Source organism: Leuciscus leuciscus (genome assembly GCF_965113295.1).
Source record: "Leuciscus leuciscus genome assembly, chromosome: 12".
Classification (NCBI taxonomy): domain Eukaryota; kingdom Metazoa; phylum Chordata; class Actinopteri; order Cypriniformes; family Leuciscidae; genus Leuciscus; species Leuciscus leuciscus.
Genome location: NC_138736.1, coordinates 32,919,278 through 32,945,495, shown reverse-complemented (window position 1 = coordinate 32,945,495; position 26,218 = coordinate 32,919,278). Strand labels below are relative to the sequence as shown.

Sequence of the window (26,218 nt, the reverse complement as noted above, 5' to 3'; positions counted from 1 at the left end):
GAGATGTTAACTTGATGTTACCTGAGGGGAAGAAGCCGTGCTCCTGGAAGAGTTGCATGACGAGTGCACGCCGCTGGTCCAGCATCCGACGCAGAGAGGAGGGCGGCACGCGGTCCAACTCCTCCAAAATATGCTCCGTCTCTCCAACTGATAAACACCGAAGACAAGAAAACATATATAAATAAATATCATTATGTATGGGTTAATGAGAGTGAGTTTCTACATAAAAATAAGCCCACCAGCCCTATCGAAGGTGAAGATGTCCCCTTCACACTTGGCAGCACTCTTGGGTGTGTTGGGCTCTGAGCTGCAGCTGGACAGGCGACGACTCTTCCTCCTTGGTGAACCGGGGTCGTCGGCGGAGTCTAGATCTAGGGAAGGGAAGAAAAGAGAAAGAAAGAGAAGATCAAAATCACACAAAAAGGCAAAAGTGAGGAAAACAGTACAATTAAAATTCTCATTATATTTATTATTTGCTCTCACCTGTGGAGTTCCTCCTCTTCTTGCGGTAGCTGCCCAGTATGGCTCTAGGGGAAGTTGCAAGACTCTGTAGATTGGGAGAGGGCAGCACCTCTTCAGGCTTGAACTCCGGCAGCTCTTTAAGACGCTCTTCAAAAGTGGAGCCAAAAAGCGTCCTGAGAAAGAGCCAATGTAGTTTTTAGAAAATTAAATATAATGATGAATCTGACATATCAGCAGAGATATAATGTACATCACATTTACAGTAGTTCATCAATGAGGAAAGCAGAAATGCAGGGACATGACTACCAACGACTACCATTTTGGTGTAAATGAAAAGAATAAAGGTTTTTTGATACATAAGCGCAAACAAATGTGTCACAATGCATAGGCTTAAACGATCTACAACAGTCAGTTTTCCCTTCCAGGTCAAAAATTGTCATGGCTGAGGAAACGTTTGAAGAGAATCTTGAAGTGAAGTTAGCAAACTGTCAACATGGCAATGGCACATATATTTTGAAGGTCTTGAGTAGTACTAAGGTGAGTTAATAGTACAGTATCGCAAGGATGTACATTAAGGATGTATCCTGAACCACATGTTTGCAATTCACTGGCCAAGAATTTACTGCATATTATGTTTTTGGCCACCCAGTGATACAATTATAATGTTCATGTCAATGGCTTCGACCAGTGTTGTAATTGTTAAATAAATTAAAACTAATTGAAAGAGAAAAAGCTCAAATAAAATGTAAACATGCATAATAGATTAAAACCTAAAAATAAACAAAAAATACAACTGTTGTATGGTTGGTTCTCGCACGTCAAGCGAACATGCTTTTGCTTCCGTTTACCATATCTGATGTGCGCGTTGATGAATATTTATGTGGAATTCAATCTGTTCTTCATATAAAGCGATTTCAGAAAATTGACTTTACAAACTTTTTGAAGCGTCAGTGTCAGTTGTGTAGCTGTCAATGGAGGGACAGAAATCTCTCAGATTTCAGCAAAAAGATCTTCATTTGTGTTCCGAAGATGAACGAAAGTCTTATGGGTTTGGAATAGGGATGTCAATTTTCACAAATTCCCATGATCGATCGTCGTTTAAATTAACGATCAATTAATCGATTAATCGTTAGCCTTAATACTGCGATATGCAGTGGCTATGACAGCATGACAGGGTCTGCAAATGCTGCTCAAAACGCTATGTTCCTCACCAAATCAATTAGAATGGTTTTAAATATAAATAGAGGGCTAGTAGGATTGTAAAATGTTTCGATGTGATTGATAATTAAATTAATTATTTAATAATCAAATATAACTACTAAATACAACGTGTCACCAACGCCGCCTCATATGCGGTTAGAATGTGTGACTGTTGTGGACGCGCTCTTCCTGGAACAACTGCACGCGCTGAATGAATCTGCTACCGTTAAACTGGAGCACTTTGCTAGCACGTTATTTATCTAAAAGAAACGCATCCTATATGAGATTAATCAGATATATTCAAAATAAACATATTACAAATTATATCTGCACAAAATGACGCAAATTCATGCACAAGTGAACTTGAACTAAGTTACGTGCCATTCATTCAGAACTACTCATGTTGTGGACGCGGTCTTCCTGGAGCAACGCGACACGGCAACTAAACCCAAATAATTCACAATGTTTTATTACAATATTGTTCTCTTTATAATGTTATGTAATATTACAGTCCCAATAGTCATTATTAGTCGTGCACTGCCGTTTGAGCTGTGCACGCTGAAGCTGACGCTTTACTACAGAGTTAATTCTTAACCAAATGCATCCAATATGAGATCAATCAGATATAGATAGGCCTACAGAAAATAAACAGTATTACAACTTACATTTGCACAAAACAAAAGGCTGCGAATGCACATGCAAACTTATAGCCATGATGAAGGTGTAAAATGGTCCCAAACATAACTCCGGCGCGCTCGCTTTACATGTTTCGCGGTTGAGCAGCGCGCACGCGCATGAAGACCTACTTAATCGATGATCGATAAGTTGTATCGATTAAATGTATTATCGACAATTAATCGATCGTCGATTAATCGTTGACATCCCTAGTTTGGAACGACATGAGGGCGAGTGAGTAATGACAGAATTTTTCATTTTTGGGTTAACTATCCCTTTAAGTCAAAGTCAAAATTACTCAAACTTAAACTAAAATAATAAACATAAATGGCCATTTAAAATATTAATAAATACTATAATAGTATATAAATAATACAATAACACTGCTAGTCTAGTCAACGTGTAATCTAGGGTAAAGCCACTCACTTGTCACCAGCATCAGCAGTGCTTTTCAGTGGAGGTGGGCGGAACTTGGCTTTTTTAGCTGAAGGAGTGTCAGTCTGCAAAGGCGGAGGCGGGGGGTCCAAAACAGAAGATTCCCTGCGTCCTGACTGAAAGAAAAAATCAAATTTGATCAATGGGAACATGGTGATTCGATCTTGCACAATGAAGTTTTGTATGAGAACTGTTTAAATGTATCAAAGTTGGATTGTACAGCTGAAAAAAGCATCTTACTTCTCGACTCTCGTCTTTGTTGTTGGTCTCAGCTTGAGTCTCTGTCTCCACTTCCATTGCTCTTGCTGTTTCAACTCTCTCTGTTTGAGAAAGGCCCCCTCCCACATCTCTCGCATACTCTCGCTCCATTTTGCTCCCTTTCTTTCCGTCCTCCTTCCCTTCGCAATGCTGACCTGTTGAACAGTTTGAATTTGACTTTGAGAGTCTGCAAACCCACTCTGTATGAGACAAATGCTTGATCATTATTTAATAACAACTGCAGTTTAAGACGTCGAAATGGCCCAAATATACTTTTGAAATAGCGATGGATGGTATAACCAAAAGCTTATATTATGGTGACAGTATAAAAAAACAAAATTCTTCAAAAGTCACTTTTGATAAACTGAATGTGCCCTTGCTGAATAAAATTATAATTGAAAGTGTATAAAAGTATTAAAAGTATTATTTGTTATAAAACTGACCCCAAACTTTTGAATAAAATAGTCTCACAATATAATTGTTTTTGCTTAAAATTCATAACACTGTATTTTTTAATCAACTGAAATTAATATGTTAAAATAAAAAAATTAAAGAGTATTTTGAACTTTGGTAAAAATGTTTTACTACTGTACAACTGAAGTTTATGAGGTTACTTTTACCTTTATGTTTGTGTGATGTACAGATGGGTTGCACCGATTCCTCCAAACCACTAGGTGGCGCCTGATGTCCATCCTTTGACACCACCAGGTCTCTCTGTTTCTCCATCTCTTTCCTAGATTCTGCTCCTCTCTCGTTTTCCATTTGCATGTTTACCTGAGACTGCAGCTGCGCATCTGTCTGCGTGTGTGGTTGCGCAGCCACGGCTGAGGAGGTCTTCGCTTGAGGCGTTGAGGATGATGCCGGAACTGATGTAGAACTTGGTGCGTTTTGTGGCAAGGCTGTCACTGACACAACTCCTCCGGCTAAGCTGACGCTGGGGTAAATGGCGGTCACAAGCTGACGGGTGGCTGTCGAGGCTTGTGAAGGTTGTGACAATCCGTTTGGGGGTGGGCATTGAGCCAGGAGAGGTGGCTGACCTGTGGTAGAAATTTGATAATGTTTGTCATAGTCTTAAATATGTGTTGGTGGTTTAAAGAACTGTCAGCTATTATACATCGGTCCGAAGTCAAACTCCGACAGTTAATGTTATTCCCCATACCCCTTTATGACGCCAGGGATCGTAACATTCTTACTTGCAACAATAGGCTGAACCAAGGCCTGACCAGCTGGGGCAATTGCAGTAAAGCCAAGAGTCGCCACTGGAGATTGCAAAAAAGATGGACCCACAGGTGACGGGGTCTGCTGGGAGGAAGAGACTGCAGGTGTAGAACCCAATGGCAAAGGAGTCGCAACTCCAGGAGTGGACTGGACATATGTGATCCTGAACAACAAAAGCACAGCAGAAAGTTAGGTTTTCCCAAGTGAGGCATGTACCTGGATCTTTTTTAACAATCCTGTCAAAGGAGCAAACGCCTTACCCTAACTACCCCTTAAGTCAGAGGATGAACGACTTTTACACCATTTCTAAGTTTAGTTTATGTGTTTTGAAAAACAAAAGTCCTTTGAATGCAGTCATTGTTTCTTCATGTCATATTGAAAAATGTTAGTTCATTTTACACAGACTGAACTGGCACATAATTTTAGTAAACGACAAATTGCAAGGGACATGAGTATATATATATATATATATTAATTATATTATATATATACATTTTTACTGCATTTTAATAGAGTAAATCATGCATTAAGAGCATGCACACAGTAGTCTAACAAACTGAAAAGGCAACATCACAGTGAATGCACACTCTACGTAGGGTGACCACCCGTCCCGCTTTGCGTTGTACCGCACAGCATTTTCACCCCTTGTCCTGCACGTCGCATATTGAGAAAATGTCCCGCACTTTCATCATTCTGTTGGTTTTTAATTGTCATATTTAGAAAACGTGCATGCGTTATTTTGCCTTTTTAAGAAAGCATTTTATTTATTCTTTTTGCGGCGTAGTTTTTCCCCTATATTTAACAGCGCTTCATCAGAAGTACAAATACAACAGCCGTTTTCTAAATCCTATCCAATGGTTGAAAAGAAAGGAGTAAACACGGTCACTAGAAGGTTGTGACAGCTTTCAATCAAAATGTGGAGCGGTGATTCGTTCCATGTGTTCCCTGTCAGAAAACAAATGGATAATTCGGTAAAGTAAAATGAAAATTTAACAGAATTTATCAACTTGTTGCCTTCTGTGGTTGTTTTAATTAACATCCTTTCTAAAAAAAATATGAAAGTTTTTGGTTTAATATATTCTTAATATATAAGACTGTCAATGATCAAATTTTATGTTGTTTTGTATTTTATTTGTTCATTATTAATTTTGTTGGATTTTAGTTGGACTTGGTCAGAACTGTTTCAAAAATAGTGATCTGCATGATGCCTGCTTCCCTTGGGTTCAGTGATGTTGAATTTAAATGACATGTAAAATAAAGACATGTTATGTTACATTGTTGTGTAATGGTGTTTTCTGGAAGGGACTAAAGAACAAAGAATTTGTATCAGCTGAAAGGCAGAATACAAATGATTTAATTTAGAGAAACATTAGGCTATATAGCAGTTTCAGGTTATGTTTTAGTGTCGGTAACATGTCCCACATTGTCCCACACAAACTTATAATCGTCCCACATTTGGTTTGTTTGATGGTGGTCACCCTAACCCTGCACATCGTTAAAACAACAATTACAACATTATTGTAGATATTGTTGTGTGTGTGTATATATATATATATATATATATATATATATATATATATATATATATATCGTACACCCTTAATTATATATATTTAATAAGAAAAAAATACAAATCAATTATAAAGACTATAGAAGATTTTTTGCCTTAAAAAAAAAAACAGTTAAATCTTGCAATGTAATTTTTTTAACAGTGTGTTTTCATTAAAATCATTTCAATATTGTCACAGTATACGTCTTTTTTGCTCATCTTCATTATCACTGACGAAAATAAAACTTTGTCAACTAACACATTTGTCAGTAATTTTGGTATCGGGTGCCCCTAACCCCATCTCAAACCCTACCCTTCCTGAAACTTTATAGGATGTTGTCCCAGGACCAACAAGGATGTTGATCCAGGAACATGTCCTACTTGGCACAGTCACTAGTAGATAAGGTTAGGTTATGTTATGTTTCAGTGCTCAGATGTCTGGCAGCAGTTTTAAAGAGACAGTGGGCGGTAGAGTACCTTGTAGGTGGTGGCGTCAAGAGCACCGTCTGAGGAGGGGTGGGCCCTGGGGCCATGACAGTCGCGGTTGGCATAGAGACAGGAAATGAGCTGCCGGTATGCACTGATCCACCAGGATGCACATTTGCTTGGACCACAGGCATTGGTGCAATTTGAATGATCTGAAAAGCAAAGAAGCGCATGAGTCCGACTCATCTATTGTTAGTACAGTAAATACTTATTGTTCATGTAGCAGGGAAGTAACTCAAGGCAATCTACCTTACTTCCTGGTTGAGCCCCATTTTGAACAGGAAGGTGTGGGCCCACCAGGGAAATTGGCTGCGGAGGTGTAGATCCTGTTCCGACAGTTGCCATGGGAACAAGCATCTTGCTTTGCAAGACTGGAGACTGCGCTTGAACTGTGCAGACAGATGAAAAGGACTGATATAGTAGAGACCGAGAATAGATTTGATGAAGTGCCTAATTTCCCAAACACTGTGTGCATTATCCTGATCCCTCTAAGCTTGAGAAACCTCATGAAATTCTCTCAAAATCATGAATAAAAACATGCTAAAGCTCACTCTGACTCCGATGTGGACACATCACATAATTAACAGGGTTCCCACATGTTTTGAAATCAATTTCAGTGGCTTCTTCATGAATGAGTCATTTGTGAACTGATTTATTAAAAAGAACCAACTCACTCACACATCAAATATTGTGAATATAGCTGAATGTTGAATATAGTTTTCAACATTGATAACAATAAGAAATGTTTCTCAAATCAGCATATTAGAATGATTTCTGAAGGATCATGTGACACTGAAGACTGGAGTAATGATGCTGAAAATTCAGCTTTGCATCACAGGAATAAATTACATTTCAAAAGATATTCATTTCAGAATATCATTATTTTCTGATCAAATAAATGCTGCCTTGGTGAGCATATAAAAGGCTTCTATTTAAAAACATTACAACCCTAAACATTTAAACGGTAGTGTACACTAATCAAACCAATATATATTTTCTAAACGAAGCAAAATTAAGTGAATAATTTGCATACATTTTAAGACTTGATTAATTTTCATGAATTTTCCAGGCCTGAAAAACTCAAAACTGTGGGAACCCTGAATTCAACTTAAATCACACTAGATTGCGCCACAATTATTTAACTGCCTCAAATCTCACCTCCGCCTCCTGGGCTGACTCCTCCCACTGCTGGGACTGAAGCATATCTTATCCCTTGTCCCGCCCCCGAATGTACACCATTGGCCAGGGTCACATGGGTGGGTGTGGCACTAGGCAGGGCAAGGACGCTGGAGGTCTGCTGGGAGGAGGGACTGTTGGGATTGGCAGTTGCAGGCAGAGTTGGAAGGATGTACTGCACCTGTGTTACAGGTTTCCCGCCACTAGAGGGTGTAATAGAGGCAGTGGGGAGGAACTGGTGATGAAGTAGGGGAAGGGGTACTGCACTGTTACTAGGGGCTCCGTTGCATGGAGTAGGATGAGGTGGGGTGATGAGCTGAACAGTGGGTTGGTTTGGGAAGGCTCCTCCCAAGACTAGGCCAGTAACTAAGCCTCCTTGCCCATTAGGTTTGGGAGAAGAGGAGGAAAAGTACCCACCTCCTCCTGCTCCACCGGCACCTATCAGTAGCTTGGGCTTCCCGTCTGGAGGTAGGGTCCCATCAACTGGCTTGCTGGCGATGGGGATAGGGGTGCTAGTGATGGGTCGAACAACATTGGTCACTATGGTGGGGGCCATCCTTACAGTGCCGTGTGAATAGTACGTCCCCGCATCATGCAGCAAAGTGGTATTTATACTACTGACGGAGGCTGAATTCATTTGGAACGGAACATGCCCTCCTCCACCTCCTCCTTTCCCTTCTTTGGGCTCCCCATTATTTAGCTCTGCACCACCCATCCCTCTCTTTTTCTTCTTCTCCAGGTTCTCTTCACGCCCTGCTTCATCTTTGTTGCCAGTTTTGCCAGCCAGAGAGAATGCCAAAGAGGAACGGACTACTGGTTGGAAGGTGCGCTGAAAGGAAAATATAATTTGCTACATCAGACTACACTGATAATTTCATTCACATTCTGATAAAAAATTAGGTTTGTGCTGGATTTGACGTTGATGTTGTCTTGTAACTTTACGAGATGTGACAATTCAAATGTGGGGAATAGAGAATATGAGGATTTAAGAGAAAAACAACTTCAACTTCCTACACAAAGCTAATGTATGGCTTCAGAGGACTTGGAATTTACATTGACATTGACATTACATTTATGCATTTGGCAGACGCTTTTATGCAAAGCAAGATCAATAATAATTTTTATCAATTTGTGCGTTCCCTGGGAATTTAACCCATGACCGTGTCGTTTTTATCTCTAGGAAGGCTCAAAGTGGAATGTCATATGGACTTCTTTTAATGTACTTTTATTTTGTACTTTTTGGATAAAATATGATCACTACATATTATTTATGTATGGAAAAGCTGCATAAAAATATAATGAAAGGCAACATATCTCATTTTCATTTAGGTTAACTTGATTTACTTAAATAACTACAACAACTAATACAAGTAAAACAAAAATGGAAAATATTCAAATAAAACAAATACTGTTAAAAACTATAATAGTATTTTATTGATAATAAAATAACACTGGTTTGGAATGACAAGAGGATTAGAAAATAATGACCAAATTTTCATTTTTTGGGTGAACCATCCCTTAAGGCAAACAATTTGGTCAGTGAACCATCTAAGAGAAGGAACGACATCTGCTGCCTTGTGGATATATCCATTGGCGTGGAAAACCTCAAGAGTAAACCCTGAAGAAATAGTACTTACTTGCCAGACAAACAAAGATGCTGAAATAATCTGGTTTTATAAATAATAATTAGATGAGAGCAAATGTAATTTCTGTTGCTATGGTAATAAGGCTTAGCTAATTTAAAGCATATTCCTTAACAAGCGATCCATAGTCCTTTCACCAATGAAATATAAACATTAACTTTGTTCTAGACAACATATCACAGCTGGATGAGGTTAGTAGGCGAATAACAGTGACGTTTTTTCAAACATCAAGATTTTATCTTATAAATTGTACAAATGTATAATGGGAAAGTGTCAGTATTTTTTAAAGAATAAAGATTGCATGTAGTACAGAATGTTTATTAATTAAAAAAATCCCCCCCCAAAAAACTGCATGTATAAAAATTAAACATATTAAACTATAACTGAAACACTGTGGGATTTGTCATGCCAGCTACCCATGTGATGTATTTAGTGTTACCTTGCTGTCAGCCTCATCTGCATGGTCGTTTTCATCATCGCTGTCTGTCACTCTCTCTTTACACTTCAGGTCAATGGAGCCATCTGCAAACGAGTCTTCTGCGAAGGAATCACACGTTAGCTGTGAGACCAGACCTTGCATATCTCACACTCATGAGACTGAGAGAGCTGAGCAGTGAGGGGATTTTGCCTCTCCAAATTCAATGCATGATGTTCTGATGGCGGTGGTGCATCAGAGAGCACAGAGCTCGTGGGAGACACAGACTCAAGAATCAGTCAGGACTGACTAATAATGAGACAATGAGAATGGAACGCAAAGCGCTTGTAACATCAAAACAAAATAGCTGAAAGCATCATTTTCTGATGGTGGGTACATTCCACATGTAACAGCATCATCAACATATCAGGGATTTTCAACAGATCCAAAAAAATTTGGTTTAGAAAATTAATATTTGACATTAAAACACTGGACAGATCATTAGTTTTTCCTTTTCTGAAGAAACTATTAGTGGTGCTTGCATAAGCAAAACATGCCATAAAGATACTACGGAGTTCTGCTAGGGAATTGCATGCTGTTCTGGGTTGTTGCTAGGTATCATATTAACAAGGATATAATGCATGTACTTTACCTATGACATCATCATCCCCCTCTTCACAGATCACCATATGCTCTTCATCACTGGTCACATCCTCACTCGGCCGTTGAGGGTGAGCAGGGGTGCGGGGCTGAAACAGACCCGCACTTTCCAGATCTGTCTCCTCCTCCCTCCTCTCCAGAGCGTGCACAGCGCTCTGGGAAAAGGCGCGGGGCCGTTGAATCTGCCCGCCCGTTGATCCTCTGTGACCGTCAGATCGAGGGGAAGTCCAGCTAGGCCCTGCTCCTTTGTGGTCTGTCCCCTGAGATGTGGAATGGGCCTCTGGGGAGACAAAGAAGGTTAACTCTACATCAGTTGTGTTTCACACTACTGTGCACTCATAGTTTCACAAGACCAACAAACGCCCACGCATATAAACAAACACCCACACAGACCTGTGCTTTCAGACACGCTGCGCTCGCGAGCTTCTTTGGCCCCTGGAGTTCCCCGGCCCTCAGACAGGGACTTCCTCCTGTCCTTGTTACACCATTTCCAATCAGGGTGAGCCCGGAAATGAGCCTCCTTCACCTAAAAGAGAACAAGAGAAATACGAGTATGAAACTTTAGAGTTACAAATAATGTAACAGGCTGAATAAATTAAGATTTTCAAAATGTTGGATCATGCACAATCTAATTTCTAATATTTTTACATGAATGTAATGTGCACTTTTTTTTTAATTGATTAATTTCATAAATGTATAATTACTAAATAGCATTATTAAATTATAAATGATTATACTATATATATACACATTACTGTTTGACTTTTTTTATATTAGCGTTTGTGGTCAGTAAGATTTTTATTGTTACATTTTTTATTTAATTTTTTTTTAGCAAGGATGCATTAAATTGATCAAAAGCGACAGTTAAGACTTTTACATTGTTACAAAAATGCTGTTCTTTTGAACTTTCTATTCCTCAAAGTATCCTGAAAAACATGTATCATGGTTTCCACTATCATGTTAAGCAACACAACTTTCAACATTGATAATAATGTTTGTTGAGCATCAGATCAGATGATTTTTGAAGGATCATGTGACACTGAAGACTGGAGTAATGATGCTGAAAATTCAGCTTTGCCCACACAGGAATAAATTACATATGAAAACATACTAAAATAGAAAATAATAATATTTCTCAATGTTACTGTTTACTGTATTATAGATCAAACAAATGCAGCCTTATTGAACAAAAGAAAACAAAAGCGTAATGCTTCAAAAACATAAAAAAAATCTTTATCAAGTCAAACTTTTGAACGGTAGTGCATATTGGCATTGAACTGGTCATCGGCCATAGTGCTTTCCAAATATTTGCATCTACAGTACGTAATGTATATTGACTGCTGTAAAACTGTAATCGGTCTATCACTAATTCAAATGCAAAAACATGATTCAACTCCATGTTATAAATTTGTAAAAAAAAAAAAAAAACCAGTGAAAACAGATCGGCATTACATTTTCCTCTTGTGTAATATTTCACGAGTCTGACTGTACCTGGAAGGCAAGATCATGATACTTCTGCTTCTCTTTGGGTCCCAACGCATACCACCACTCGCCCAGTATTTTACTGACAGTGCGGTTGTCCTGGTTGGGGTGCCGCTGATGAACCAGTGCACGGTGCCTCTTACTAAAGATCATAAAAGCGTTCATTGGCCGTCTGATGTGGTCCTTTTCCCTCTTTGTGTAGGTTTGAGAGAGACAGAAAGAGAGGAGAAATTAGAAACACAGACGATAATAAGGGAAATTAATGGTTACAAGTGCAATGCTTAACAATTGTATCCTAAACCCCTTGACAAGTGCCTGGGGTTATTTTTCTGTCCTCACTAAAAGCAAGGTAGAGAGGTACTTCCAGTACTACTCAAAGAAAACCAAGCAACTCACAAAATTTCTGTATTGTATGTCACTATTGTAGCCAACTAGGACAAAACCTCAGAATGAAGACACTAACAGGAATAGAAGACTGAAACTTACCTTCTTGTCAACATCTTTTGGGAGTGCACTGAGAGACTGTGAACGCCTTTTCACTGGGCTGATGGATGGAGCAAGGTCTTGAGCTACAACTGGAAAAAACCTGAAAAACATTTTAAAAAAGTGAGAATTAGATTTTTTTTTAAATTAAGACAAAAAAAAAAGTGTGCAAAAAAGAATCAGATGTAATTTTGTCTCAAAATGCCTTATAGAGGTGAAAATAATTTTGGTTTTAGGAGTGGCCTTTCTAACGATGTAAATTGAGGGAATATATGGCCGTGGCCAAAAGTGTTGGCAGTAACATACATTTTGTGCTTCGTTGTTGTGGTGTTGATTCACATTGTTTCTAGATTGTTGTGCAGAGTCATCAAATACATTCTAAATCATTGCCAAAAGCTTCATTGGCCAAACAAAATGAACTTTATTACAAAAACCCAAATTTCACTGTTTTCAGTGAAAACACTAATCAAATCATCAGCACATGGGAAGTGTGATCAAGTACTAGTCAGGTGAATTCACTCTTTATACTGATTGGATTATAAGAGCAGACTGATTGCTATGAAAGGAGGGAAGAAGCGCTTCCTATCATTGTGTTCTTGTGTTAACAATTGTTGCCTCCAAAGAAAGATATCACTTTGCATCAAAATGGCCTCGCTTTTGCTGCAAAGAATATTGCACATAAAGTATAATTTACTGGATCAAGAACTTCAAGGAGAGAGGTTCAACTGCAGAAGGCTTCAGGACATCACAGAGTGTCTAGCAAGCGCTAGGACCGTCTCCTCCAGAGGATTCATCTACGGAATCATGTCACTACCAGTGCAGAGCTTACTTCATACTGGCAGCAGGTGGGTGTGAAGAAAAGGAAAACATGAAGGATTGACTGAAATTCTGCAGTAAGTACAAGGATTGGACAGCTCAAGACGGGTGCAAAGGTATTTTCTATGAAGCTCGCTTACGACTGTTTGGGAAATCTGGAAAAATCTATTGTATGGGGAAGGATAGGTGAACGCTACCATGAGTCCTGTGTCGTGCCAACAGTGAAGCATCCTGAGAACATTCATGTGTGGGGTTGCTTTTCATCTAAAGGAGTGAACTCTCTCACAATTCTGCCCAAAACACTGCCATGAATAGAGAATGGTATCAAAACGCCCTGAAAGAGGAACTTCTCCCAATTTGATGATAATCTGTGCATTTTCCAACATGATGGAGCACCATGTCACAAGAGGTCATTGCAATGAAATTTTGAAACGCCATCAGTCAGGATTTGAGCCAGAAGCTGATATCCAGCATGCCAGTGCTAATTGCATAGGTTATGAAGATGAAGGGTCAACACTGTAAATACTGATTCTTTGCATATATTGAATATTTATTTTTCCATTAAAAGCCTTTAAGACTAATGAAATGCTTATCATTTTCCAGTATACCATAGAAACGTGAAAAAACAATCTACGAATACTGAAGCAGCAAACTTTGCAAAACACAAAATTGATATCACTGCCAATACTTTTGGCTGCGGTTGATAGGTGTGGGCGATAAAGGCAGATTACATTTAAAAAAAAATTATAATGATAAATTGGTACATAATTATTATATCATAACATACATAATTTATGGGGGAAAGATTTTATTTGAATTTTTTTTAATAAAATAAATTTGTTTCACCCACACCTATTAACACATTGCTCAAGAGACGAGATGCAAACGGATATTTACAGGTCGTCAGCATCACTCTCGGTCTCACTGTCGCCTCCTCTCTCCACGGGTGGGTCTTCAGCAGAAGGAGGGGGGCAAGATGGGGAACCTCTCTCTGGTGCTGCTGGATGGGCAGCAAGTCCTTCAGTAACAAGGGCAACTCCACAGCGAGGCTCTGCAAGTTTATTGAGTTTCAAACTAAAATCAACTAAAAACATCAATGTATATTCTGAATGCGATTTTGTGAATATTATATGCAGTCATACAAGAACATTTTGCAATGTCAAATTATAGTGTTCCATTTTGCTATCAAATGTTACCTTTGCTCTGATTTACAAGTGTTAGGCCATCTGCAGGCTGCGTGGACATTTTTGTTTGGCTGGTCTCCAGAAAAGGAACCAATGAATGCCACGCAAACACTGGCACAGAGCGGGGCTCCACGTTGGTCCAAACTAAATGCAGAAACAGACAAGCCTTTAATATATACACACATGATTGTTTTGGAAAACCTACAGCCTCTCTGTTCTCGTAAGAGGGAACTGTTGAAACAGCACCTCTCTGTGTCAGAATGAACTTGAATGAAAGCCATTCATATACATATGTCTGTGTATCAATGAATGGTGACACTAAGAATGTGTGTAATATGTCCTAAGCATCTGTCATTCAGTGAAATGTATATCTCAAATTAAGTACTCATGAGTATCAGGGCGGTCCAATCACCCTCTAGCCGTGCATGTCTGGGCAAGTTCCTGTGTACCATTTCAGACATGCTGCAACTGTCTAAAGAAACACACTGACCCTGAAAGCACAGGGCATTCTTCACTACACACACCCAAACACACCTGCTGCTGACCAGCATACCAAAGTTGATCTGAGCCCCCCTTATTTTTACAGTTTGCCAGTCTAATAGGAAATAGAAAGTGCATTATGGTGTCCTCCATCTTACAAAACAGCATATTCTAGCCTGCACAATTGAATTCCTCATTCAAACAAACTAGGCAGAAAATGAATATAGATAAGATCAAAGTAGAAAGAACATTGAAACTGATTTTGTTATCTTGGGTGATCTGAGCAAAGTGTGTGACATTTTGAGATCCTTTCTGAAAAACTAGAGACACGCGTGATAATCTTTTTCAGAAGAAAAAATTAGGCAGAGAAAGAACTTTGACCGTGATAGACTTTTTTTCAGGATTTAGAAAGTTCAGAAGAACAGCATTTATTTGAAAAACAAATCTTTTTGTAACATTATACATATTTTTACTGTCACTTTTGATCAATTTAATGCATTGATCAGATGCATTGCTGAAAAAGAAAGTATTAAAGGGGTCATGAATTGAGAAATAAAAATGTCCTTGATCTTCTGACTTGTACTATAAAAATATCCTGTAAGTTTCAAAACTCAAAACTTCTTCATTAGTCCAGCTTTTATTGAAACCAAGGTCAGAAAACAACTCGTTTCGGATTTTGTCACAATATTACATCATAGTGCGAGAAAAAATGTCTCTGCAGAAGACTAACACCTACTTTTATATCATTGTATAAAATATATAACATAGCCCCGCCCACTGATTCGCAGATGTCATGTAGTCGCAACAAAATGATAGAGATGCCTCTGAGGATTACAAAATGCTTGGCAGTGCCTTCCTTGTGATCCTGACATTAAGAAAGCGTGGGTGAACTTTTTAACGAAGTTCCAGCCAGATCGCATCAGTAAGACACTGTTTATTTGTTTGCGTCTGGATGAAACACGGCGCAGAGACTGTGCAGTGAGTTGTGCTGACAGAGTTTAGTGATTTGGAAGAGAAAACTTCAGAATAATGTCACAGAGTTCATTCATGAAGTTCTGTAAACAACACACACCATCCATGTACATTCGAGCACATGCGCACTTTGGTCAGAGTGGTAATAATGCGATTAAGGTGTTTACATGCCATCAGTAAGACATAACAACACGTTTAATTTAGAACACGACACTGCAAATGACAATGTGTACGTTTTTCACTTTATCGAAAAGGATGAACAATAAATAGCCTATAGGAACGACAGTGCGATAAAAGATGGTACATTCATTCATAATTCCGTTTACACGAAACAAAGTCATCCTTTGTCAGTTATAACTGGTAACTCCAAGTACTTACTTATTTTAAAATGCAAAACTGTTGCCCAATCATAGCAGTGGGCGTTTACTTCCGAGTCTTGAATGTGGCACACCCATCAAAATGGAGTGATCGAAAGAGAGGGTCAAAAACAGGATAGAAAATAGCTTATTACTTCTAAATTATTATGATTTTCGAAGTAAAAATCTTGATAACATTATAAGTGGACCTCAGAGAACATTATTAAAAAAAAAAAAATGCAGTTCATGACCCCTTTAATTTATCAACAAAAAATATATATACATACATATTACACCTTATTTTACCCTAAACTTTTGAACAGTGGTGTTTAAAGGGTTAGTTCACCCAAAATGAAAATTCTGTCAGTAATTACTCACCCTCATGTTGTTCCAACCCCGTAAGACTTTCGTTCATCTTCGGAACACAAATTAAGATATTTGTGATGAAATCTGAGTGCTGGATCACTCCTCCACAGGCTTATGGACACTATAACTTGCTGGCCCAGAAAATGTATTAAAGACATTGTTAATATAGTCCAAGTGACTCCAGTGGCTCAATCTTAAGTTTATAAAGCGACGAGAATACTTTTTGTGTCACCACGTATCACACACATGACTAGCGTCGCCCAATAGTGAGCCTACATGGTGACGTGCAACACAGACGCACTACGCTATTACACTACGTGAAAAGACTCGAGGCCCAGAGAGAAGGAAATGAAAAGTGGAATAAAGTCGTTATTTTTGTTAGTTTTTTTGCGCACAAAAAGTATTCTCGTCGCTTTATAAACTTAAGATTGAGCCACTGGAGTCACTTGGACTATATTAACAATGTCTTTAATACATTTTCTGGGCCAGCAAGTTATGGTGTCCATAAGCCTGTGGAGGAGTGATCCAGCACTCAGATTTCATCAAAAATATCTTAATTTGTGTTACGAAGATGAACGAAAGTCTTACGGGGTTGGAACAACATGAGGGTGAGTAATTACTGACAGAATTTTCATTTTTGGGTGAACTAATCCTTTAACCATACACTATAGTGATCAATAATAAGTAGTAATTATCAATAATAATTAGTGTTCTAATTGCTTTTTATTTATCTTTCATGACTCTTACCAGTGCCAGGTCGTCCCATGATGATGTCTTTGCGAGGAGCAGGGTGAGGGGACTCGGCTGGCAAGATGAGGGGCAACAGGGCTGTGGGTGAAGGATGACAAGCCACAGGCTGAGGAAGAGCACCACCTGCATCTGCATGGCCACCTGATTTCCTCTCTTGCTCTTTACTTCCTGAGCCAGATATTGCCAGGACAGGTCCAGTGTTTGCATTAGAGGTGGACACATTTAAAGTGGAAGAGTTTGAATGGGTGGGATGTCCAGGAGCCACAGGTGTCAATGACTGAGAGGAGGTCACCAGGACTAAAGTGGGAGCGCCGTTAATGGGAACAGGGGCCTGGAGACCCACAGCATGGTGAGGAGGCTGGCTGTGCTCCCTAGAGCGTGAGCTTCCTCTACGGCTCAGAGGACTATCACTGAATTTTGCCAACGGCACATCTGGGTTACGAACAATGACAGGCGAATCGCGTAGGGGAACGATACGACGTGGATCTTGAGGCAGGGGTGAGGGTGGTGTGGGAGAAACCAGCATTGGGGGAGGAGTGGAGGCAGCAGAGGATGAGGGTCGACTTGTGTTGTTCCTCTGTCGAGGGAATGACAGAGAAGAGGGGGTGGTAGGTTGGCTTTGGGGGGAAAGAACCCTGAATGCTGCTGCGTTGAGGCTGAGGCCGGGGTCATTGAGTTGGGGATCAGATTTCGCATAGTCTGATGCACTGGGCAGCGGGGGGTGTTGGGCATCCAACTTGCGTTTACTAGGGCTCATGGGCACAGTAAACGTGAGGTTGGTCTGAAAAGTGGGCACAATGCCAGAGATGTGGCGCTCACGTTCTGTGCCGGGAGTGCCCGGGATCTTTGTGCCACTGAGGTGGCGAGGGCGGCGAGGGGTCAGAGGTGAAGGTGCTGTAATGGGGCTAAAATTAGCTGGGCGGAAGCCAAATAGTGTGGGCGAGGGGGAAGGTGCAGGGGAAAATGGTGACTGATTGGATACGGGTGAGAATGAGGGCGTGCATGAGCGAGAGCTGCCAAGTGAGACCAGCATATTTGCAGCCTCGCACTCATCAAAGTCAAAGCGGGATAGTTCACGTGGCAGTTCTTGCGGTATGAGAGAGGTCATCACCAGACGTGGTCGAGAGTCCCCGCCACGACTGCTTGCTTCACTGCTGTCTCTTGAGTTGTCGTCCCAGTCATACTCGCTGCTGGTGCGTCCACCTAACCGAAGGTCAGGTGTGAGAGTGCCCGTGCTACTGGCGCCACTTCTTTCTCGGCCCACCCCGCCTCCGGCTTCCATCTCCTTGGTGCGCATGGAGAGATGCCGTGAGCAGTAGCCGCGGCGCTGTGACTCCTTTGAGCAGCCTTCACGTGAACACAGTCTGCGCCACTGCTTGCCGTTGAACTTCTTGCGGATGCCTGTAGGGGTGCATACCACATCCCCCTTCTTGTACTTCTGTTGAGCGGCGGTGAGGGGTGTGCGGGAACGTGTCGAGGAGCACGAGGATCCAGAGCCGCCCCCTGATGCACCATGCGAGTTGGAGCTGGGGGTCTTGTCCATGGAGCCTCGAGAAGAGCTTGGAGGCAACGGAGGAAGCTGGGGTGTGGAGGAGATGACTGCAGCACCTGTGGCTGAATCTAGGCCCAGGAGCATAGGGGGGTGATTTGGGTGAGGAGCAAGGGGCAGATGGGGTGCAATTGGGGTGCTAAGCCCTCTCCCGGGGCTGAGGTAGTTTGGTTTAGAAAGAATGTGCCGATGCTGAGAAGAAACACCAAGAGCTTTGCTACCCATGGCTGCAGTTATGCCGCCATCCCTTAGCTGACTTAGACGGCTGACCTCCATGTCCTCCTCTGGGGTGGATGGATGAAGAGGATGATGCTTGTGCCTCTCCCTTTCTCGATCTTGTTCCCTTTCTCTCTCTAAGTGCATATGCAGGTCTCTCTCCTGATCCTTCTCTCTGTGATGATCATAGTCTCTGTTTGGGGCTACACTGAATACAGACGTGATGGCAGTGTTAATGGCAGAAGACGAAGAATGGGATGAGGTGAAAGGTACAGTGACAGGGTGCAACAAACTCTGAACTTTAAACGCTGTCAGTCGAAACACCTCCATGTCCTCTCTTTCCTCCCATTCTCGTTCTCTTACCCTCCTACCATCAATCCCTGTCTCTGCTGGCTGGGGTGGCTCTAGGTCCCAAGGAGGAACCAGGAGGCGAAGATTTTGTCGTGATACCCAAACGGCCTGAGCACTGATGGCCCTTCCATCATCCTCTACACCTCTCCTCTCCTTTCTCTCATCAGATAGTTCCTCCCGTAGCTGGACACGGTATGGGAAAGAAACAGCTGGATGTTGATCTACTTGAGTGATTATACCTTCTCTGTACCACTGTTGGGCTCCCTCGCTGCCCTCATCACCAGCTTTAAAGGGGACGCAAACTTGTGTACCTATAGCCACCGGGGCAACACCAGGAGGTGACGCATCTAGAATGAGGTCAACAGAATCAGTAGCCACTCGAAAAGGGTACTTGCATATGGTCTTTTCTCCATTTAGCTGCACCTCCACACTCCCATGCGTCTCACTAACTCTCCGTACGACACCAGTGCGAAACACCCCTGACATACCCCGACCCCGATCGTGAGGCCAGCCTTCCCCTAATCTGGGACCCTGTCGGGCCAGAACTCTCTGATTCTTAAGACCTTTAGCGAGGACTCCGGCTAACCCAGATGACAGGCTCTCCTGTGAGGGTGTTGTGCTATGTGCTTGTGGCTTTTGAGAGTTGGAGTGAGAATCACATCCTGAAGCTGTTACTTCTAGTTCGGCCGAGTGTTCGCTGGCCGTATCGGTTGAAGAGCAACGCTGTGGGCTGGATACACTCGTCCCATCCTTCTCTCCGCACTCACCTGCAGTTCTTCCAGTGGGCCCCATTATGTTGTTGTGTCCATACTCAGCGATGCTGTCCACAGCCTGCTGGCTTTGACTGTGTGGGTCTGTATGTGCAGCAGAGGCAGCTGGAACCTGGTTAGCACCAGTACTATTGTGAGAGCTGCTGCTGCTCTGTGGGGGTGTGCTGGGAGTGTTGGCATTGCCATGGTTTCCGGCACAGTGCTCTGAAGTGTACTTCTTCTTGGGCACGCGGGCCTTAAAAGTGGCCGTCTTACGATTAGACGAAGGGTTGGGGCTATTGCTGGCACTGGTCGTGCTACTGTTGCTGTCACTCTGTGTTCCACCAGACTTGGAGTTCCCGGGGGGGTCATCCGTCTTCCCGAAATCCACTGCTATATTGAGGACCCCATCACTGTGGATCCCCTCCTTTTCTGGAGACCCACTTCTTCTCAGAGGCCCCTCCTGTGATGAGTCAGAATTTGAGGAGATATGTCTCTTGGGAGAGGTAGTTGAAATTTGGGGTATTTCCTCAGTTTCTCTCTTCTCTTCCTGTGGGCTACTATCCACCATCCTCCTCTTAACTCCCTTGGCACGAGTGGAGGGGGGCGACCGCCTTTCTTGCTTTTTAATGGGCTTCATCTTTTTTTGCTCAAAGACAGTCTCTAATCCTCCTGATTTCCTGCAAGTCCCAGCCTATCGATATCTTCGACTCTGTTTCCTTCTTGCATCCCGCCCCTTCTCTGTCTTTTTCTTCTGTTCTTGTACAAGCCTCTTCCTGTTTGCGATATCCTTTCCTTCTTTAATTAAACCCTGTAATAAAACACAGCACATGAGATGGATCAGTTTATTATTCAGACTTGCAATCCCCATATAGAGAATAGGGAGTATAGAATACAGCATAATTAAAAAAACAAGTTAGTGCAAGGAGATAATGTTTTAGTTTTAGTGCCTAATCTAATATCATAAGAGTGATATTATATACCATAGCCTTACAATGTGGATATAACACAACTTAATACTAAAAACTTTGACAAAGACGGAATACAAAGAAAAATGCTTGCCCAGACAAGTCACACACACTTTGGTTTTTTGGCTGGATGGGAGGAGGCGGGGGAATTCCTTGTTCAGTGGTATTTCTGTGACTCTAAGGCTCTCTCTTCTCTCTCTCTCGCTCTTTCAAATGACCTTTTTACATTCGTTACAAAGGCAATCCACCCCTACAGTCCTCACTTCCTGTCAGAGCACTACAACATCTCAATGTACAATACCATCCTTACACATTACTACTTACACATTCGTTCCTCCTACCACAACACATTTTCTTCACCATCCAAACTTACAGAATGGATTGTGTTTAAAACCCAATTGAGATATTTTATCAACATTAAGGTTTGCATTTACATATTTAGACACGATGGAGCTACAACCCAGTTTAAATACAGATTACAAATAATCCAGTGTAGTCAAATGAGAATTAATAGAAGCTTTGAATATCTCAAAAACTGCATGCAGGGTTTATGACGATAAAATATGACTGACTGCTGGTTTTCATTAAATTAAGGATGTATCTAATGTATATTATGGTTAAAGGTTAGGACATGAATGACCTCTTTTGATGAACCAATGCATGCTCGAATTGACAAAGATGTAACAGATCATTACAGGTCCGCAGTGCAAAACTGTCCCATTCTTTTGAGCAGAACCCACAGTAACCACACTGCCATTTGCACTGTAAGACAAGTTTGCAGGCAATATGCAAATCTGATATGCAGTATATTACCTTCAGTAAGAAAATTATATCATAAAACGCTTTACTAAGACCTGTTAAGACTTATATTGCCTGGGCATGTAGATGAGTAGGCTATAGTTTTTGGGTTACTAAACTATTCCAATGCAAGATAACAAAAAGTGTAAATTATGAAAGATTCTATTTAAAGGTGCACTCAGTTTTTGTCTCAATAGTACCACTGACTGGATTGGGTTTTATACTGACATCACTCAATATTTATTTATTTTATTTGCTTATTTATTTATTTTTAATCAACTCATTAGAGGTCTTCTAGGGTCCTCAGATCTGTACCTGACTGATACGTCCCGAATCCAACATGCATAAATTAGTTTTTTAAAAATTAAAATCGACCCGAGACCCAAGCCATGTTGCCAGACAATATAGCCTATAATTTGTCAAAATGTGGTAGAATATGTTTTCAATGGATTTTCACAAATTGCTTTATCTGAGGAAAAACATCAAAATACAGTTATGGTCTAATTTTCATTCAGAGTTTGATTTAGTTGCTTAGTTTGACATCAACTGCATTTAGATGGTTTTCTGTAATCGATATCTGGCAACAGTATACATTTTCTGCTTGGGCAAGCAATTCCAAGTAGATAAGCCGCTCACAAGCTTTATGTTGCACCTCAAATAACAAGGACGTTTATATTATTGTTAATATTAAAAAGTAGGACTGCAGGATATATATATCGTTTTATCATCGATATCACAATGTTTGCATCCGCGATGTGAAGATAATGGATCGTAGTTGATCAGTGATCCGTACGGGCCAGCTGCCCCCCGGTTTGTAATGCATGTGATTCGCGGATTAATTATATTTAATATATACAGTAAAGACTATGCTATTTTACATTTGATTATTCAATTTCTGTATCTGAATACTGATTAAGGCCTACCTGAAAAACAAAGCACTGCTTATTTGTATCTTTGCTCTAGGCCTATTGTTTTTATCTATCCTTGAAATTCGTACATTATTTTTCAATGCAGTTGCACTTCCCTACAAAATCACCCCAATCAACCTAGAATTGTTAAATCTTTAAAAATAGAGCTATTCAAATAATTTGGTGAAATTGTTTTCATATCGCAATATATATTGCAAAAATTCGAAATATCACAATGTCAGTTTTTTCTTAGGCTATATCGTGCAGCCTTATTAATAAGCAAATCCCTGCACTCATTCTCTTTAATTGGAATTGAAAATGTAAGACTGATCACTTCTTGGTTAACTGCAAGTTGGTCCAACTAGTTCTTAAGACACAGTCTTAACATAGTGGCTAAGCTTATGCAGCTGGCCACAGGTCTTGGGTTGGACCTCGGGTTTTGGATCAAAGTGGACACTTGAAAACCTCTACAACTCATCCTTAGGGTATGTTTACATGACAACAATCTACTTAAGACCACAACATTGTAGTAAAATAAGCTTGCACAATTTACATATGAACGCGCCCAGGGACAACAGAAAGGACATACGGAGAGCAGCAGCTTTCATTTCTGCTCTGAAAGCCGCAAGACCATGTCGAACGCTGTGAGTGTGTTAGAAATCAGGAATGGTGAGAGAACATTGTGCTTGGTACGTTTTTCGTCTTCAACCCAGACTTGGGTCTCCAGCCGATAAAGTTTAAATCCAGTTTGGCTAGCGCATCTTAATACCGGGTGTAAACAAGGCCATAGACTGAACACGCAATACGCATGCTCATGAAGTCACTGTTTTAAAAAAATTCACGTTTTTGTAGTTTACATGAAGACGATCACGATATTCAAAAGTTCGCGATTTAAGACCCCCAAAATGGCGTGTAAATGAACAGCCAAAACACGTAAAAAGTTTGGCCTAGTTTGGGGTCAGTTTTGCAGTTTTCAAACATTTACATTTTATAGGCTAATTGGTTAACAAACAAAACCCAAATGTGCATACACTCCATCTGATCACTGTGATCAGTCATCATGACGTTACTAAACACACAACAAGCCCACTGTAGAGTCGGCCTGGTGTTGGTGTTGACATCGTCGACAAGCCCGCACTTATAGCCAATCAAGAGCAACAGAAGGCAGATGTGATGATTCACGAGTGACAGGTTTTTAGCGCGATAAGGGATCCAATTTTGAACTTGTAGGTGTATATTCAAGTGACCTCTATGCCAATGTGGCAAAAATCTAAGTTGTAGCTACAGTAAAGCGTGGGAGTGTGACCCAACTCTCAAAATGTGGAATACACTTGTGGTGATATAGCCTATGACTCAAAGGCTCTTTGTAAATATAACTGTAACTCTGAGAGCACAGTTGAATGACTTAATTGAAAATGAATATGGCACTACTCTTGTCCATCATCATGTGCACATTGGCCTGACTAGGACATCTGCGACTTTTAAACCGTTCAGACTGCACTCTGGTATACTCGTCCCCGACGGCTGCTGTAAGAGGTTTGAATCAACAATTAATCAGTTTTGACTGCAAAGTTCTGTGTTATGTTCTACAATGTGTACTTCAAGAAAGATGTACTGTAGTTTATTTTGAAGTTAAAGCACATTATTATTATTATCGTTCACACAAATGACAAATTTTCAGCTTTTATGGAGTGCGAGGGTTTAAGTCTTAAATTTTTTTGTTTAATTCTTAAATTTATTCTATTTGCCATGTTTTGATCTGTTTTCCTGCTGTATTATTCTCCTGGCATTCATTCATTTTTATCATTTTATTTTGTCATCATTATTTAGTTTTAAGGAGGTAAATGGTCTTTATAAACCTTGGTTGTGATGACAATAGAATTCCATCACATTCATTTGGCAGTGAATGTTTCGGGCGGGTTTTGGAGAGTTTTTGGCCTGGAAATCATTGACCCAATCTGGCAACACTGGGGCGACCTGCTTCATGTAGGGGATCTCATGTATAACTTTAATGATTTTGTAAATCAAACATTATATCATGGCACTAGCAACACCATGGTGTTTGATTTAAAGGGATAGTTAATTTACTCACCCCCAAGTTGTTCCAAACCTGTATGAGTTTCTTTCTTCTGTTGAACACAAAATAGGCTTAATATATTTTATTAATAAATGTTGATAACCAAACAGTTGACGGTAGCCATTGACTTCCATGGTAGGAAAAAAAAAAAAATACTACGAAACTGTCCGGTTACATTCTTTAAAATATCTTATTTTGTGTTCAACAGAAGAAAGAAACTCATTCAGGCTTGGAACAACTTGAGGGTGAGTAAATTATGGCAAAATGTTCATTTTGAGGAGAACTATCCCTTTTCACACTGGTCAAATGTATACCCTGAATGCTATAAAAGTCATTTTATGAAACATCTGAAATACATAAATTAATTAAATGTAAATAAATATTTCTCAAAAGTTCTGTGTAGAACTTTTAGAATTGGCAAAAAAAAATAAAGTTCATTTGCAGTGCACTAAACTTGGTCGGCTTGGTCACTGCACTCACTGACCCTTCAAATCATTTGAACGACTCAGTCTTATAATGACTAGCCAAATGCACAATAATAAATGTTCCCATGCAACAGCAATGAGTCCAAGTAAACACAAATGCCCTGAAACAAAGTAAAAGCCCTGTTCCCCATCAACAGTGGAGCTGCTGTCGTCGACTTGCGAAAGTTTTGCTGAGTAGTACACCGCCGTATCTGTGTCAAGCGCTTTTATTGGTCGTAGTGCCCTACTCTACGCTTACAACCACCTACGACACTGTCGAGTGGTGTAGGCCTTCTCCATAACACAAGGCCGCAGAGCAGTTTCCCGTCTCCCTCAGGCTTCTGAATCGAGGGCGACGGTGGCCATAATATTAAATATAAGAAGATAAAAAAAACAATATTTCTCATATACGTGTGCCTATAGGCTCTAAATATGAAAACATCCGAAATAAATTGACTAAATGCAACTGAAAATGTTAATGTAATATAGTCAAGTTTAAATAACAAATCAATCGCCTTATCTTTATGTAAAGAACTATGGATATAAGAAGTGACAGTCCCTGAAAGGTAAACGAATACACAAAAGCAGTTTGTTGAAGCTGTAACTGTAGTGTCACAACAAATATTTTCAGGAAAAAAAGTTTTTAGGCTGACTGTGCACCTCCACCCCTCCCTTTCAATGTGTGTGTGTGTATGTTAAAATGCTTACTCCGCCATTTTATACAATCCACTAAGAAAAAAATAAACTGACAGCGAAACATTGTAGATAGATCCGCGACGTAAAGGCAAACCACAGCATTAAATATATAGGCAGATCACTGCAGTACTGCAGATGAAAGGTTTCAACTCACCCCGTGAATATTTACAGTGCCGTCGAAATGGTGTCGATGCGAGAACCAAGCCTATAAAACCATGGAATCCCCGAGAAAGGGTTTGCAAAGAATGTTTTTCTTCCGCAAATGAGAAAAAGTCCAGCCGTTGAGGATCCAGGGTACTCTACAGTCGCAAAATGGTGAATGAAGCACTAAGCCTTGACAACCAGCGCCATCAGCCAATCGGCGTTCACAAAAGGG

At 40.5% G+C, this 26,218-nt stretch overlaps 1 protein-coding gene across 1 annotated transcript in view; it reads right to left on the bottom strand.

Annotated features, from left to right (window-relative positions):
* cica (capicua transcriptional repressor a) overlaps positions 1-26,218 on the bottom strand; it is a 29,797-nt gene extending 3,579 nt beyond the window's left edge. The window contains exons 1-19 of the mRNA XM_082186159.1: positions 25,997-26,218; positions 17,064-20,742; positions 14,155-14,286; positions 13,856-14,009; positions 12,146-12,245; positions 11,669-11,851; positions 10,571-10,703; positions 10,170-10,457; positions 9,542-9,639; positions 7,442-8,288; positions 6,533-6,672; positions 6,275-6,435; positions 4,224-4,411; positions 3,651-4,067; positions 3,013-3,185; positions 2,764-2,888; positions 484-635; positions 240-371; positions 22-147 (exon numbers count right to left, since the gene is read on the bottom strand). Of these exons, the coding sequence (XP_082042285.1) occupies positions 22-147; positions 240-371; positions 484-635; positions 2,764-2,888; positions 3,013-3,185; positions 3,651-4,067; positions 4,224-4,411; positions 6,275-6,435; positions 6,533-6,672; positions 7,442-8,288; positions 9,542-9,639; positions 10,170-10,457; positions 10,571-10,703; positions 11,669-11,851; positions 12,146-12,245; positions 13,856-14,009; positions 14,155-14,286; positions 17,064-20,571 (7,057 nt within the window). The 5' untranslated portion in view covers positions 20,572-20,742; positions 25,997-26,218. The remainder of the gene's footprint in view (positions 1-21; positions 148-239; positions 372-483; positions 636-2,763; positions 2,889-3,012; positions 3,186-3,650; positions 4,068-4,223; positions 4,412-6,274; positions 6,436-6,532; positions 6,673-7,441; positions 8,289-9,541; positions 9,640-10,169; positions 10,458-10,570; positions 10,704-11,668; positions 11,852-12,145; positions 12,246-13,855; positions 14,010-14,154; positions 14,287-17,063; positions 20,743-25,996) is intronic.